This window comes from Colobus angolensis, unplaced genomic scaffold (assembly GCF_000951035.1).
Source record: "Colobus angolensis palliatus isolate OR3802 unplaced genomic scaffold, Cang.pa_1.0 Scaffold33, whole genome shotgun sequence".
NCBI lineage: Eukaryota > Metazoa > Chordata > Mammalia > Primates > Cercopithecidae > Colobus > Colobus angolensis.
The window spans coordinates 10,653,526-10,669,777 of NW_012116599.1; the positions used below are offsets into that span (position 1 = coordinate 10,653,526).

At 36.6% G+C, this 16,252-nt stretch overlaps 1 protein-coding gene across 4 annotated transcripts in view; it reads left to right on the forward strand.

The window, feature by feature from the left end:
* Window positions 1-16,252, forward strand: part of PSMD1 (proteasome (prosome, macropain) 26S subunit, non-ATPase, 1) — a 122,070-nt gene that overhangs the window by 3,742 nt on the left and 102,076 nt on the right. For 2 of the 4 annotated variants that reach the window (XM_011951986.1, XM_011951987.1), the window contains exons 2-7: window positions 661-704; window positions 1,644-1,717; window positions 1,901-2,070; window positions 5,957-6,162; window positions 9,416-9,559; window positions 11,382-11,608. In XM_011951986.1, coding sequence (XP_011807376.1) covers window positions 661-704; window positions 1,644-1,717; window positions 1,901-2,070; window positions 5,957-6,162; window positions 9,416-9,559; window positions 11,382-11,608 — 865 coding nt within the window. Of the gene's footprint in view, window positions 1-660; window positions 705-1,643; window positions 1,718-1,900; window positions 2,089-5,956; window positions 6,163-9,415; window positions 9,560-11,381; window positions 11,609-16,252 lie in introns of all 4 variants that reach the window. The other 2 variants (XM_011951985.1, XM_011951988.1) reach the window with 2 other exon arrangements.

Here is a 16,252-nt window from a genome sequence, read left to right on the forward strand (position 1 = left end):
GCCATATGGAGAAAACTGTGCTTGGGTAATTGAATTCAGAATGAGTATGATTGTTCATCATTTAGTAAAACCCAGGTTACTTGTGATAGGAAAGAGGTGCCATAATATACACACCTTGAAATAATTGAAGTATTTTACCTTGTTGAGTCGATGACCAAATGCTCCCATTTTTGTAAGTAATCTTATAACTGTTGATTTATTTTGTATGAATAATTTTATTCTAAAATTGTACAGGAAAGTTTCCCATTTTAATCAGTAAATTAGGCCAATTGTTCTCAAAATATAGGAAGCAAAAGAATCACAGTACTGGGCCCCATCCCCATAATTTTTGATTCAGTAGATCTGGAGTGGGGCCAAGAATTTGTATTTCTAACAAGTTCCCAAGCAATGCTAATGCTGTTATTCCAGGGACTACACTTTGAAAACCATTGAATTAGGCAAGTGATGTGATATATGTTGTGCCATAAGGGTTTGGTAATATAGTTAAGTCTTAAACTTGAGATATAAACCTTTACACTTTCAAAGAAAAATAATCATTCCCCTAGAGAAGTTACCCCTCAAAAAAATTGTTTTTCAGCCATCATATATTTTTGACCAGGTGTTAATTTCCACTTTCGTGAGAATGTGTTTCATAATCATGTTACATCTTTTCTCTCATAGCTGGAATTATTTCTCTTCTGGATGAAGATGAACCACAGCTTAAGGTATGAATTAAAGAAAAAGTAACTAGGCTTAGTGTGAATACTGTGAAGCCTTTTGAATTTAGTGATGTCTGTAATCTTCCATCATTTAAAGTTGCTATCCTAGCTGACTTGTACCCGATTATTGTAACCTAGCCAGAGAGGATAGTATTTTGGCCACAGCAGTTGGTTTCCCTTGAGTTTAACAAAGCTAAGACAAATAAACCTCATTACAGCACTTGAGTAGCCCCCTAATTTCCTTTTTTTTTTTTTTTTAATCTTTCTCCTTTTTTGAGACAGAGTCTCACTTTGTCACCCAGGCTAGAGTACAGTGTGTGGTCATGGTTCACTGCAGCCTTGACCTCCTGGACTCAAATGATCCTCCCACCTCAGCCTCCCAAGTAGCTAGGACTATAGGCGTGCACCACCACACTCAGCTAAGCTATTTTTAAATTTTTTTGTTGTGATGGGGTCTCACTATGTTGCCCAGGTTGATCTCAAACTCCTGCTTCTGGGCTCAAGTGATCCCCCTGCCTTGACCTCCCAAAGTACTGGGATTACGAGTTTGAGCCACCACACCTTCCCCTCCCCTGACCCCAGTTTCGTTATCAACAGAAAACACAAAAAGGTGTTGCTTCTGTTTCACATATTTAAAGTTTTTTATTTGATGGAAATTTGGGATGTACTTCTAGTGGCTCTAGATACTTGATTCCTTTACATCTAAACCAGCAACCTGGAGTTAATTGTTTATATTCAAAGAAGAAAAATGTTGATGATTGAAGAAAGAAAAGAAATGTGTAAACTCAAGAAAAAGTATAAGTTGGTAAATTTTTATATTTGTCATAGAGTAAACGTTTGAGTAAATATTACTGAGGATTTGATCATTGATTTGCTGAAAAGAATTTTTTAAGGAAGTGTAATGATAAGTCTATCTCAAAATAGGATTTTGGTTGTCTTTTACAGGAATTTGCACTACACAAATTGAATGCAGTTGTTAATGACTTCTGGGCAGAAATTTCCGAGTCTGTAGACAAAATGTAAGAAGTTATTTTTGTAAATCAGAATAAGGTAGATCAAATTTAATTGTCAATGTGGGTCTTGTGGCTTATTGATTCATTTAGAAATTTGCTGTTAACTGAATTGTAGCTTGAATATTTAGATTTGAGATTTTTAGGGAAAACCACAATTTGAACTAGACCTGTACTTCTAATTTCTTTCAGAGAGGTTTTATACGAAGATGAAGGTTTCCGGAGTCGACAGTTTGCAGCCTTGGTGGCATCTAAAGTATTTTATCACCTGGGGGCTTTTGAAGAGTCTCTGAATTATGCTCTTGGAGCGGGGGACCTCTTCAATGTCAATGATAACTCTGAATATGTGGAGACTATTATAGGTAATTATCATTTATCTGGTAAGGCTTTATCTTGTCGGCTTCTTTCTTGCTATAGCGCACATAGAAGCTTTTTTCCTGAATTTGATGTTGCCAAATTTCATTTTAATTGGAAGTTCATAATCTTTGTGTAATAATTTTATGCAGGCTGAGTTTTTAGATCTGCCCTTCAACTGAGTGCTGGTTCTCAGCGGTTGTGATGATCACCAATCCAATAAGCATACTGTTAGAGGAAAAGATTAAATCAGATTACTATGAGTAACAAGTGGTACCAGTTTATGTAGTTTTTTTTTCAAATACAAGAAACCATTATTGAGTGTCTGCATTGTGCTAGGCACCATGCTAGTCACTCTGCATACCATGGTTTATTCCACAACTACCCCGTGAGGAAGGAGCTAGCCGTTTTACAAATGAGACAACTTGGGTTTTGAGATGATAAAGACATGGTTATTAATAGGAGGATAAAATGTAAAACCTGGTTTTACTCACTCCAAAACCCATACTGTTTATACATGTAACCATTGTTTTTTTACTTGTTTCCTTATTTTTGAAGGAAGGGGTAACACACAGGCAAGGCCTTGAATTCTCTGACACATATTTCAACCAGAGTTGTAAATTCAACCAGTTGTGTAAGATTTTATACAAAGATTTTATAGCGTAAAAAAATGCTTGAAAACTCTTGATGTAGTAAATGAAAGAAGGGACTGCATACCCTTCAGACATGTCTTTATCAAACTTTGGATTCATAGTACAGAGAGCTCAAGGGCATGTTCTGTCAGGAGTGTACAGTGTAGTAGATATTTCACGTTGCTGATTAATAGAAGATCTGTATTATTCACTTGAACACATACAAGGAGGAAGTTGGTATTCTCTTTCAGAAATTGGGAAATGCTGCACAAGGGGGTTGATGGAGGTATCTTCATCTGCCCTGGGATTCTGTGTTCATGTTTTTAAAGTTTTTGCTATGATGATAAGAAAATTTTGCAAGTTACTTTATTGCTGTGGGAGGCTCATTGAATTGGGCTGTCATCTGTGAATCCAGTGGGAAGAACTAATGGCTTAAAAGGATGGACCATATTATTTGAAACTAGAGTACTTTCTTCACTTTAAGCTAGAAGCAGGGAGTGAAATACCTTACTTACCTCTTCTATTTGATGGATTTTTGTTTTTTAAATAGGGGCAGGATCTCACTGTGTTGACCAGGGTGGTCTGAAACTCCTGGCCTCAAGCAGTTCTCCTGCCTTGGCCTCCCAGAGTGTTGGAATTAACCGACGTAACCCACCACAGCCAACCTTTTTTTTTTTTTTTTTTTAATGAAAGTGTATGGTTTTTTTACAACAGTGATCTACAAATGCTTACAATGCCACTATTGTACAAATTGTGCTTTTAAACTGGACTGTTGGTATGAAGTGCTATGGCATGGTAGATGCTTTCTCTGTCTCTAAACACTGTATCATTTTACCTTTGGAAGGTGAGTTTTGATCAATAGACCAGTTCTGTTTGCATTTATTTATTTAAAAGAGGGGTTCACCCTTGCTCTAGTTTTGTAGGGCACATTTTTTAAGATGTCAGTGAGATTCGTGAGGGGATATGCAAGATAGGATTTGGAAAAGGCTTTCTAACGTCTTAGTGAATATCGTAAATAGTACCTCCAGAAAATCCAGAATTCGTAAATCTCCAAGTTATGACAAGGCTTTAGCAGGAAATGAGGCTGAGTTTTAGTTATAAACCTAGGATATATTTATGACATATATGTAAACCTGGTGAGTGAAAACATGAATCTCATTTGAAATCTGGGACCTACATTTTTCCCCCTCAGTTATATAATCTAAGGAAAATTCCCCAAATGTTCTAATTTTGAGGTTCCTCTCTGATGGGGTAGGAGTAATGTTTCCTCACTTAACTACAGTTGGTTCAAAAAGCTCACATTAGGGCCTGGTGGACATTTTCTACAACTGGAATTCTTCAAGGTCTGTTTTGTATTATAACATGCACTGTGTGTGTTTGTTTGTTGGCAGAGTTTTTCTCTGTTGCCCAGGCTGGAGTGCAGTGGCACGGTCTTGGCTCGCTGCAACCTCCACCTCCCTGGTTCAAGTGATTCTTGTGCCTCAGCCTCCCAAGTAGGTGGAATGACAGGTGCACAGTACCACATCTGGCTCATTTTTGTATTTTTTGTAGAGGTGGGGTTTTGCCGTGTTGGCCAGGCTGGTCTTAAACTCCTGGCCTCAAGTGATCCACTTGCCTCGGCTTCCCAGGATTTTTGAATTATAGATGTGAGCCACTGACCCAGCCCACTGTGTTCTTATTAACTATACCTGAACCTTCATGGTTCTACCTGAATCTTGAATGTAGTATATTCCAATTTATAAAAGTCCTCTGCTTCCTTCAAAATATAGACCCATTTAACTCGGGTCATCTGTTAGGCCAACAATCATTTCTGCTAGTTCAAATTATTTTTATTTCTTGGGGCTATGGTTTGTAAGTAATAAATCTTGCCCTCATCTCCTTACTTCTCTTTGAAAGGGAAAGAGACAAGCCAATGAATTATGGAGAGGATAATTAATGTATATGTCATTCCTCTTGGGTTACTGTTTTATCTTCCTCATGAAGATGGAATGCTTAGGGAAATGTCCTTCTTTTGGTTGTACTTAGAAAGTTTAAGGTGTGATTGCAAAGAAATATAGCTAAATTGCAAACAAATGTTTCTTATCAGGTGTGCTATTGATATCCTTCAGTATGTCACACCCTCCCCTCCATGCACCCAAATCATTGTGAAATAGGAAGCTAAATTGGGCGCAAACACTTATGCATGAATGTTCAGACAGCTTCTTGGGAGAAATAGGTTCCACTTCCCTCACACTGAGACAATAAATAGAGTCAGGAACCACATGATGACAGACTACGTAGACAACAGATGTCCCATAAGAGTACGATACCGTATTTTTACTGTGCCTTTTCTGTGTTTAGACACAAATAGTATTGCCTATAGTATGCAGGACAGTAATATGCTATACAGATTTGCAGCCTAGAAGCACCAGGCCATACCATATAGCCTAGCTATGTAGTAGGTTATATACCATTTAGGTTTGTGTAAGTTCAGTCCATGATGTTTGCACAATGATGAAATCACCTAAAGATGTATTTTCCAGTATGCATTACTGTCATTAAGCGACACAGGACTGTTTTTCAGAGGATCTGCTACAGTTACTGGAAAAGTTTTTGGAAATCTTTGGAATTGCCTTTTAAACCTGTGGCACATTGCAAGTCATTTCACCATTACTCTACAGAGACAATTTAGACATAGTTCTTACTCTCAGGTTGCTAATAGTTTCATTAATGCGAAGAAGTCTGATATACTACTATGTGATAATTGCTAAAATAGGCCTTTTAAAATATCTTCAGCAATGACAAATGTTTGTTTTTTGAAAGTGAAACAGCAGCTATTTGTAGCCAGTTCTTTTGAATAAGCAGCTTAATCGGGTAGAGTAATAGAATTTTGATCAAAATGAAGTAACAAGATAAAAATTTTAAAAATAAATTAAATAAGAGATAGGGTCCCATTGTGTTGCTCAGGCTGGCCTTAAACTCCTGGGCGCATGTGATCCTCCTGCCTCAGCCTCCCGAGTAGCTGGGACTGTGGGTGAGCACTACCACACCTGGCAGATAGAAATGTTTTGAATAATGTCAACTGGATTGGAATTAGTGTGTAAGTTCTCCAGTGTAAATATTATGGGAGAACAGTATTAATTCAAATATATAAGTTCTAGCATTTCAAAATTTGCTTAGTGCCTTATAGTCATCCCATAAGCATATATGATTATAAATGTAGGCATTGCCCTTTCTGATAGTTTAGCCCACAAGATAATCAGTTATTTTATTTCCTCAACAGCAAAATGCATTGATCACTACACCAAACAGTGTGTGGAAAATGCAGATTTGCCTGAAGGAGAAAAAAAACCAATTGACCAGAGATTGGAAGGCATCGTAAATAAAATGTTCCAACGATGTCTAGATGATCACAAGTATAAACAGGCTATTGGCATTGCTCTGGAGACACGAAGACTGGACGTCTTTGAGAAGACTATATTGGAGTCGGTAGGTAGATGATGTTATTTTAGAGATTATTGTTGATGGGGAATCAGCAAAGCAAGTTATTCAAACTGAAGCTTTCATAGGCAGTGAAAAGAAAATCTAGTTTAGAAATAATAAGGTGATCTTTTGCCAAATATCTTATTTTCATATTTATTTATGAACCTTGGTTGTGTTTTGTGTTCATGGAATATCTGCTGCTTTTATCTTATCACATAATCCTTTGAAGTCTTGCATGGGGAAGTTGTATTAATTACTCTGCCCTTTTTGAGAAGACAGTAGCCGGGCGTGGTGGCTCGTGCCTGTATTCCCAGCACTTTGGGAGGCTGAGGCGGGCAGATCACGAGGTCAGAAGATCGAGACCATCCTGGCTAACATGGTGAAACCCCCATCTCTACTAAAAATACAAAAAATTAGCTGGGCATGGTGCTGGGCGCCTATAGTCCCAGCTACTCGGGAGGCTGAGGCAGGAGAATGGCATGAACCCAGGAGGCAGAGCTTACAGTGAGCAGAGATCGTGCCACTGTACTCCAGCCTGGGCAACAGAGCGAGACTCCGTCTCAAAAAAAAAAAAAAGACAATAAACTACTATTTTAATTCATTTATTAGGGTTAAAACTACTCAGCTATATTCCTGTTTTGCAGTGTTTGCAATAATTAAGACAATTTAAGTCACCAACCGAAGTGGTCAGAAAGATAGAAAGCTGAGTAAAATGGACATTGATCTGCAGGCTTACTTGGCCTCAGCAGCTATTTCTTTCCATGAGCTAGCTCTGTACACTAGCCATTTTGGTGTCTTCTCATCTAGATGAACCCCGCCTCATTCCTCCTTCCAAAAATATTTTTTACATTTATTTATTTATTTATTTATTTATTTATTTATTTTTTTTGTGAGATGGAGTCTCGCTCTGTCGACCAGGCTGGAGTGCAGTGACACAATCTTGGCTCACTGCAACTTCTGCCTCCGGGGTTCAAGCAATCCTCCCATCTCAGCTTCCTGAATACCTGGGATTACAGGTGTGTGCTGCCACGCCCAGCTAATTTTTGTATTTTTAGTAGAGATGGGGTTTCACCATGTTGACTAGGCTGGTCTTGAACTCCTGACCTCAAGTGATCCACCCGACTCAGCCGCCCAAAGTGCTGGGATTACAGGTGTGAGCCACCGCACCCGGCCTCCATTCATTTTTTTGCCTGCTTTATTTCTCCTCACAATTCAGAACTTAGCTCAACTATCACTTGTTTGCAGAACTTTAATCCGAATACCCATGCCCTCCTCAACCTCTACAGCAAAGACTAGGTCCAGTTCTGTTGTTAATCTTATGGAGTCCTATGTATTTTTTCATGGTGTTTATTCCTTGATAATTATTAAATAGTTAATAGCTATCTTTCCCACCAGGTGTAAGCTATATTGGGACAGGTATTTGTGCCTTTTTCACCACTGTATCCCCAAAACCTAGGTCAGTGTTTAACATCAATAATACGATTTGTTTAAATGAGTGAATGCATGAATGGCCTAATGTGATATAATGGCCTTTGTTTCCCTCTCAATTTCATTTTTGTGCAGTTGTAGCCCATCCTTGTCTTCACATGTATAAGATTAAATTTTTTGCTTTCATTGATTCAACAAATATTTTTTGAATGCTTACTGTTTGCCAGATACTGTTCTAGGCATTGGAGATGTGCATTGTTCCCACTCATACATGTTTTGCTCTCTGTGGTTTCAGTTACCGGCAGTTAACTACAGACTGAAAATATTAAATAGAAAATTCCAGAAATAAACAATTCATAAGTCTTAAATTGTGCACCATTCTGACTAGTGCAATGAAATCTCTCACCATCTCTTTCCATCCTACATGGAATGTGAATCATCCCAGTAGATCCATGCTGTATGCACTGCCTATTAGTCACTTTAGTGGCCACCTTGCTTATCAGATTGACTGTTGCAATATCACAGTGCTTGTGTTCAGATAACCCTTATTCTACTCAGTAATGGCCCCACCCTTATTCTACTCAGTAATGGCCCCAAAGCACAAGAATAGTGATGTTGGCAATTCAGATATGCTAAAGAGAAGCCTTAAACTGCTTCCTTTAATTGAAAAAGTGAAGATTCCCAACTTATTAAGGAAAGAAAAAAGCATTGTATGCTGAGGCTGCGCTAAAATGTACATAAGAATGAATCTTCCATCCATACAATTGTGAAGAAGAAAACAGAAATTTGTGCATAATTTATATAGAGTTTGGTACTATTTGTGGTTTCAGGCATCCACTGGGGGTGCTGGAACATATTCTTCCCAGATAAAGGAGCACTTACTATAGTAGCAAACAAGACCAGCAAATTTCCTGCCCAAAGCAAACAGTTCACTGGGGAATCTAGAAGGGGAATAAGCAGTCAAACAAATAAGTATATAAAGTAAAAGAATGAAAAATGTTTCTAAAAAAATAAAGCAGAGTAATAAATGCATCTTATTTTGCATCCCAGTGCACATGTACATACAGATGTAATTTAAGCTTTATGAAACCAATACCTACCCTTACTACTTGTGATATAACTCTGTTGTTTTTAAATTGTATTTTTTATTTTTTTAATTTGCTAATCACACTTCAATAAATTGATTTTATCACGCAGTGGGAAGTCACAGCTCACTTTTTGAGAAACATTCCTGTAGCTTTCAGTGTGCTAATTTATGTTGAAGGCCTTTTACAAGGTGAAGTCTCAAATATTGGGGGTACTTTTGAGAATCACCAAGTAAACACACAGAGCCTGGATCAAAGTTATCTCATAGGGATAGCATCAGACAGATGTAACAGCACTCAATGCTTGAGTCACTCAGAGCTGTGTTGTGTTTCCTGGCCAGCAATTAAGTGTAGGCAGTAAGTCATGAGGGAGTCTAGTAGCAAGGTAAAAAGCAGAAAGACTTCAGCAGACACATTTGGAAAACATAGCTACTTAGTGTATGGACAGTTGTATATCTTTTATGATAATTAACAACATCACTTTATTATAGTGTACTATGTTCATATAATAGTGATTTTGAGTACTATTAAATATTGTTTTTAATCCATTTTTTATGATGATGTGAAAATATGTAATTCTTCTTTTAAGATTTTCATCTAAAATGGTTTAAAATTCTTTTTATTGTTTAAGAGGTTTAAATAATTGTCTTCCTAGATTGACTAAAGAAGCAAGATTAAAATAATTCAATATGTAAATAAACATAATATCCAATAACCAGATAACATTGTATCTTTATCTCTTTCAGAATGATGTCCCAGGAATGTTAGCTTATAGCCTTAAGCTCTGCATGTCTTTAATGCAGAATAAACAGTTTCGGAATAAAGTACTAAGAGTTCTAGTTAAAATCTACATGAACTTGGAGAAACCTGATTTCATCAATGTTTGTCAGGTAATGACATTACATTATGTTTCATTACATTGCTCCACGCTGTGCTGTGCTATGTTACACCACTTCACATTTTATTACTTTATATTACTATAATGACTTTATAGATGTATCTCAATTGATCTTCACAGCAGTCCTGTAAAGATAAGGTATGTGCTTTATATTCCTTTTTATTAATAAGAAACTAAATCTCACAACACTAAAAAGCTATTTTGTTGTAACACATTCTGTGTATCTTTTCTTTTGAAAATAATCCAATCATTTAAGGAAATTTTTAGAAATAAAGAAGGTTTTTTAAAAAGCTAGAAGAAAAGATTAAAGTAGTACATATCCTATACTATGTCATTCTAAAGAGAATTCAAAGTGTATAAGTTATGTATGGTTTCATTACCCATACACAACAAAATAGTTGGGTATCTTTATCTCTTTCTATATATGAATTTGCTTACCCATAAAAAAAATTTCAGATGGTACAGAAAATACATAAAATGAAGTAAGGCTTCCCTTTCCCATCATTTGGGCTTTTTCCCAAAGGTAAGACATAGATATTTTTCCCTACTTATTCGCACATGTGGATCTATTGCATTCTTTTAATGACTGTATTGTATTTTATTGACTGGAGGTGTGCATGGGTTTTACTTTTTAACAATTGGTATGTTGTATACATTTTTTGTATGCTGTTGAGGGCATAGCATTTTATTTTACATTTTGTTATTTCTTAACTATAATGTGCTCCGGTGTATTTTCATCCTCTAGGCTCTAAAAATTGAGATTAAAACACTGTTTTTTACAATTTATTTTAAAAGAAGTTTGAAACAAAACACTAGAAGAAAAAATATCCATGTTTAAATCACCCAAAGTCAACTTACTATTCTAACTTGATTTTTTACATCACCCAAAGTCAATTTAGTATTTAATAGTGTATTTCTTTTCAGTTTTCTCTACGTAGGTTTTTGGAGTTCTGTTGTTTCTAAGTATTTTTCATAGTTTTTTAAAAACTCACATGAAAAATAGTAGTTCCCTGCCCTCTTCCTGTCTGTATTTCAGTTTTATTCCTTAGAGGCAATTTTATTTCTTTCAGCTGTTTTATTCCTTATCCTTTTATTATTTTTAAAAGCTTTATTGTTCATTTTTAAAAGAATATCTTTTTGAGCAGATAATATTTTCATGTGATTTCAAATTCAAAAAGAATTATGGGGTATACAATGAAGTCTTCCTATTACTTGGCTCCAGCTACCAAGTTCTTTTCTCTGTGGATAAACAAGATTAATTGTATATAGCCTTTAACATTTTTCCATGTTCTAACTCTTCTTAGACTGTTCTTCTCTTCCTTGATTGTTGTAATCATTCAGTGTATGTACTTTGCCTTACTTAATCATTTCCCTATTGTTGACCACTTATTTTGTTTCTATTATTTCCTGTTCTTAATTTATAATAACTTTGATTAATGTGTTTATTTTGAAGTTGAGTTACTTGCTGCCTAAGAGAACAAGAAAATTTAAATTGAGTTTTTAAAAGAAAAATTCTAACTTTCTTGGATAATTTTGTTAAAACAATGGCAGATCATAAGAGTAGTAAGAGAAATGCTTCAACTTGGTAATTTTAGTGTCTCATGACCTGGCCCAACACAACACAATGTATGTTAAATCAATGAGTAACTTCCATAACATATGGTAAGGCAAAAAATACAAATTAAGGAGCACTTAGGTATAAGTTATGGATAAGATTTAAAGAAGCCAGGATTCATTCAACAACCCCCTTAAGTACCTTGTAGATGAAGTTTTTAATTATTAAATAATTTTAAAACTTTCTTTCTCCATTTCAGTGCTTAATTTTCTTAGATGATCCTCAGGCTGTGAGTGATATCTTAGAGAAGCTGGTAAAGGAAGACAACCTCCTGATGGCATATCAAATTTGTTTTGATTTGTATGAAAGTGCTAGCCAGCAGTTTTTGTCATCTGTAATCCAGAATCTTCGAACTGTTGGCACCCCTATTGCTTCTGTACCTGGATCCACCAATACGGGTACTGTTCCGGGATCAGAGAAAGACAGGTATAAGTACCTTTTTCTGCATCTAAACTAATTGAATAATCTTTATTTCATTTTGGGGACAGGTAGAATATTTATAGGAAGCGTATTCTAAGAATAAATTTTGCCACTAGCTTTCATAGATTGTAAAGTCTTATTAGGCTGTTGCTCTGTTTTGTACTGTGCTGGGCGTAGTAAGGAAAACCGAAGAAATTGACCCTTCTAGAAAGAAATAGAAGTGATTATCTCATAGGGAGGACCTACCAGACAACATGTGTACTATTTAATCAAGTAAATTTAAAAACTCAGGTGGGATAGGTCAGGGCTACCTTTTAGATATTTGGGTTAGATATATCTGGGTTAGATATTTAGAAAGTAAGGAACATTCTCAGTTTTTTCTGCTTTTATTAGAACTAAATACACAGATTTCTATAGTATTAGGAATTTGCATTCTGTACAAATTGATATGGTATTAAAATTTTATTTTTCTGTATTTTACACATTTAGATCACTTACTAAAAACATTTGTGTGTCTTAGTTATGCCTGTTTATGCCAGCAGCCCTCTAGCCCACTCCTTCACTGGATATCCGTTGTCTGAGAACTTCTTTCATCTGCCACTCGGCCAGGGTCTGTGGGTCATACCCGGCAAGTGATTACTTCTTTTACATTTTTTCCTATACCTAACATGTCAACAACGTTGACAGCATCTTCAGAAGTGGGTTCCATCTCAAGAAACTACTTTCTTTGCTCATCCCTAAGAAGCAACTCCTCAGCCATTGATGTTTTATCATAAGACTGCAGCAATTCAGTCACATCTTCAGATTCCACTTCTAATTCTAGTTCTCTCGCTGTTTTCACCACATTTGCAATTCCTCCCTCCACTAAAGTCTTGAACCCTCAAAGTCATCCATGAGGGATGGAATCAACTTCTTCTATACTCCTATTGATGTTGATATTTTGGCCTCCTCCTGTGAACCGTGAATGTTCCTTTTTTTCGTTTTTTTTTCTTTTGAGGCTGTCTTGCTTTGTTGCCCATGCTACAGTGCAGTGGTGCAATCTCGGCTCACAACTTACTGCAACATCTGCCTCCCAGGTTCAAGCGATTCTCATGCCTTAGCCTGCTGAGCTGGGATTACAGGCATGGGCCACCACATCCGGCAAATTTTTGTACTTTTAATGGAGACAGAGTTTTACCGTGTTAGCCAGGCTGGTCTCGAACTCCTGACCTTAGATAATCCACCCATCTCAGGTGTGAGCCACTGCAGCCCACCTGTGAGCCATAAATGTTCTTAATGGCATCTGGAATGGTGAATCCTTCCCAGAAGATTTTCAATTTACCTTGCCCAGATCCATCAGAGGAATCACTTTCTACAGCGGCTGTAGTCTCAAGAAATGACTTAAATTATACTACTGGAAAGTAAAAATTACTCCTAGATCCATGAACCGTAGACTTGATGTTGTGTTAGCAGGCATAAAAATAAACATTAATCTTCTTGTACAACTCCATCAGAACCCATGGGGGACCGGGCGCATTGTCCATGAACAGTAATATTTTGAAAGGAATCTTTTTTCTGAACAGTAGGTCTCAACAGTGGGCTTCAAATATTTAGTATAACACTCTGTAAACAGATGTGCTGTCATCCAGGCTTTGTTGTTTCATTTACAGAGCATGTAGAATAGCTTTAGCATAATTCTTAAGGGCCCTAGCATTTTCAGAATGATACACGAGCATTGGCTTCAACTTAAAGTCACCTGCTGCATTAGCTTCTGACAAGAACACCCTGTCCTCTGAAGCTGTGAAACCAGGAACTGACTTCTCCTCTCTAGCTGTGAAAGTCCTAGATGGCATCTTCTTCAAATAGAAGGCTATTCTGTCTACATGGAAAATCTGTTTTTAGTGTAGCCACCTTCATCAATGATCTTAGCTAGATCTTCTCGGTAACTTGCTGTAGCTTCTGCATCAGCACTTGCTGCCTCTCCTTGCCACCTCCATGTTACGGAGACGGCTTCTTTCCTCAAACTTCATGAACCAAGCTCTTTGCTAGCTTCAAATTTTTCTTCTGCAGCTTCCTCACCTCTCTCAGCCTTTCCAGAACTGAAGAGTTAAGGTCTTGCTCTGGATTAGGCTTTGGCTTCAGGGAAGGTTTTGGCTGCTTTGATCTTCTCTCCAGAGCACAACTTTTTCCTTATCAACAATAAGGCTGTTGCGCTTTCTTATTATTTGTGTGTCCACTGATGTAGCACTGTTAATTTTCTCCAAGAACTTTTTCTTTGCGTTCACAACTTGGCTGTCCGTGATGCAAGAGGCCTACCTTTGGCCTGTATCGGCTTTTGATATGCCTTCCTCACTAAGCTTTACCATTTCTAGTTTTTGATTTAAAGTGAGAAATGTGGGACTCTCTTTCACTTAAGCACTCAGAGGCCATTGTAGGGTTATTAATTGGCCTAATTTCAATATTGTTGTATCTCAGGGAATAGGGAGTCCCAAGTAGAGGGACAGAGATGGAGGAATGATCGGTGTGTGGAGCAGTCAGAACACACACATTTTTGAGTTTGCTGTTTTATATGGGTGTGGTTCGTGGTGTCCCAAAACAACTGCAATGGTAATATCAAAGATCACTGATGACAGATTACCATAACAGATATAATGATAATTAAGAAGTTTTAAATATTACAAGGATAACTAAAATGTAACACAAAGACAAAGTGATCACATACTGTTGGAAAAGTGGCTCCAATAGACTTCCTTGAAGGGCAGTAAAACAAAGGTATGCCTGTATTTGTTTTTCTTTATATCACTACCTCATTCCTTATTACTAAAACTATGGTAAGTCTTGCAATCAGGTATTGTAAGACTTACAATTTTGATTCTTTTCTCTTTTTCAAGATTCTTTGGGCTATTGTAGATTTTTTGCGTTATATAAGTCTGTGGGTGTTCTGATTGGGATTGTGTTGAATATCTTCAATTTGGGGCACATTGAAATCCTGATAATATTGAATCTTGTAATCCGGGAATATGGTGATCTTTTTCATTTATTTAGGTTTTTTATTTTTTTTCTCAGTAGTGTTTTGTAGATTCAGTGCAGAGGTTTTACACATCTTTTCTTAAATTAATTTTCTTATATCCCTAAGTATAATTTGTTTTTTGATGCTGTTGTGAAGTGGTATTTTTAAATTTCTAATTTTTTTTTGTTGGTAGTATATAGAAATATAATTGAGTTTTATATACTAACATTGAATCCTATGACCTTGATAAAATCATGTATATTTATAGCTTTATAAATGATTTAAGTAAATTTTTTAAAGTAGATCCTTTTATAGAATTTTCTTTATTGGCATCTTTGTCATCTACAGTTAGAGACCATTTTACTCCTTCCTTTGTAATCTTTATACCTTTTCCCTCTCTGTTTTTTTCTGTATTGGCTGGGATTCCCAATACATTATAGAAGTGATAAGAGGCAGCATGTTTACTTTTTTCTCAATCTTAGGGGGATATAATTTATTTGTTTATTTATTTATTTTCGAGACAGAGCCTCAGTCTTGTCACCTAGTCTGTAGTACAGTGGCACGATCTCAGCTCACTGCATCCTCCACCTCCTGAGTTCAAGCAATTCTCCTGCCTCAGCCTCCTGAGTAGCTGGGACTACAGGCGCAGGCCACCATGCCCGGCTAATTTTTATATTATTAGTTGACACGGAGTTTCACCACGTTGGCCAGGCTGGTGTCGAACTCCTGACCTCAGGTGATCCGCTAGCCTCAACCTCCCAAAGTTCTGGGATTACAGATGTGAGCCATGGCACCTGGCCTATTTATTTATTTTTGATTTAACAAGTTTTCTTTCTTCTTGCCTTCTCCTTTTCTTAAGGTTTATGTGTGGTGGTTACAAGTTCCTTCTGAGTTAATCTTCATTTCTGAAATGATTTTTTTTCTCTTTTATTTCTGGTTTTCCCTAGTTCTGTCATGTTAATTTCTGAGTTTTTGTAATTCTAATATGTAATATTCTTGTATATTTTGTATAATTTTCCTAATTTCTCTTGCTTTGAAATAACTTTTTTCTAATATTTTATGAGTTTACTTTGATGCTTTTCTATAGCTTATTTTTACTGAAATTAGTTATTCTAAACTTTTCCAAAGGAGGCTTGTTTAGGATGGTTTTTCCAATTTTACTGTCCTCTAGTATTTCCTCTTCTGTTGCTTTTGTGGAGTACTATACAAAATTATGGCTTTTGTTTTGGGATCTGCTGGCTCTGTTTCCTTTCTCCATTGCCCAGGCTAGAGTGCAGTAGTGCGATCATAGCTCACTGTAACCTTGAACTCCCAGGCTCAAGTAGTCCTCCTATTTCAGCCTCCAGAGTAGCTGGGATTACAGGCACTCACCACTATACCTGGTTCATTATTTTAATTATTTTGTGTAGACAAGGGTCTCATTTTGTTGCCCAGGCTTATCAGTACCTTCTTTATCTTTATCCCTGCCTTTTTAATTTGGATTCTCTGCCCAGCATTTTTTCCTCAGTATGGTGCTTTGACCTACAAGGGAGTGTTGGCTGATTAGATTTAAGAGTAGGTGGGGTCTCAACCCCTTCTTTTCAAGCCCATTTTGTAGCTGGTGGTGATTTTACTTTACCTGACTGTGTTTTGTGAATGAAGGAAGTATTTTTTTTTTTTTT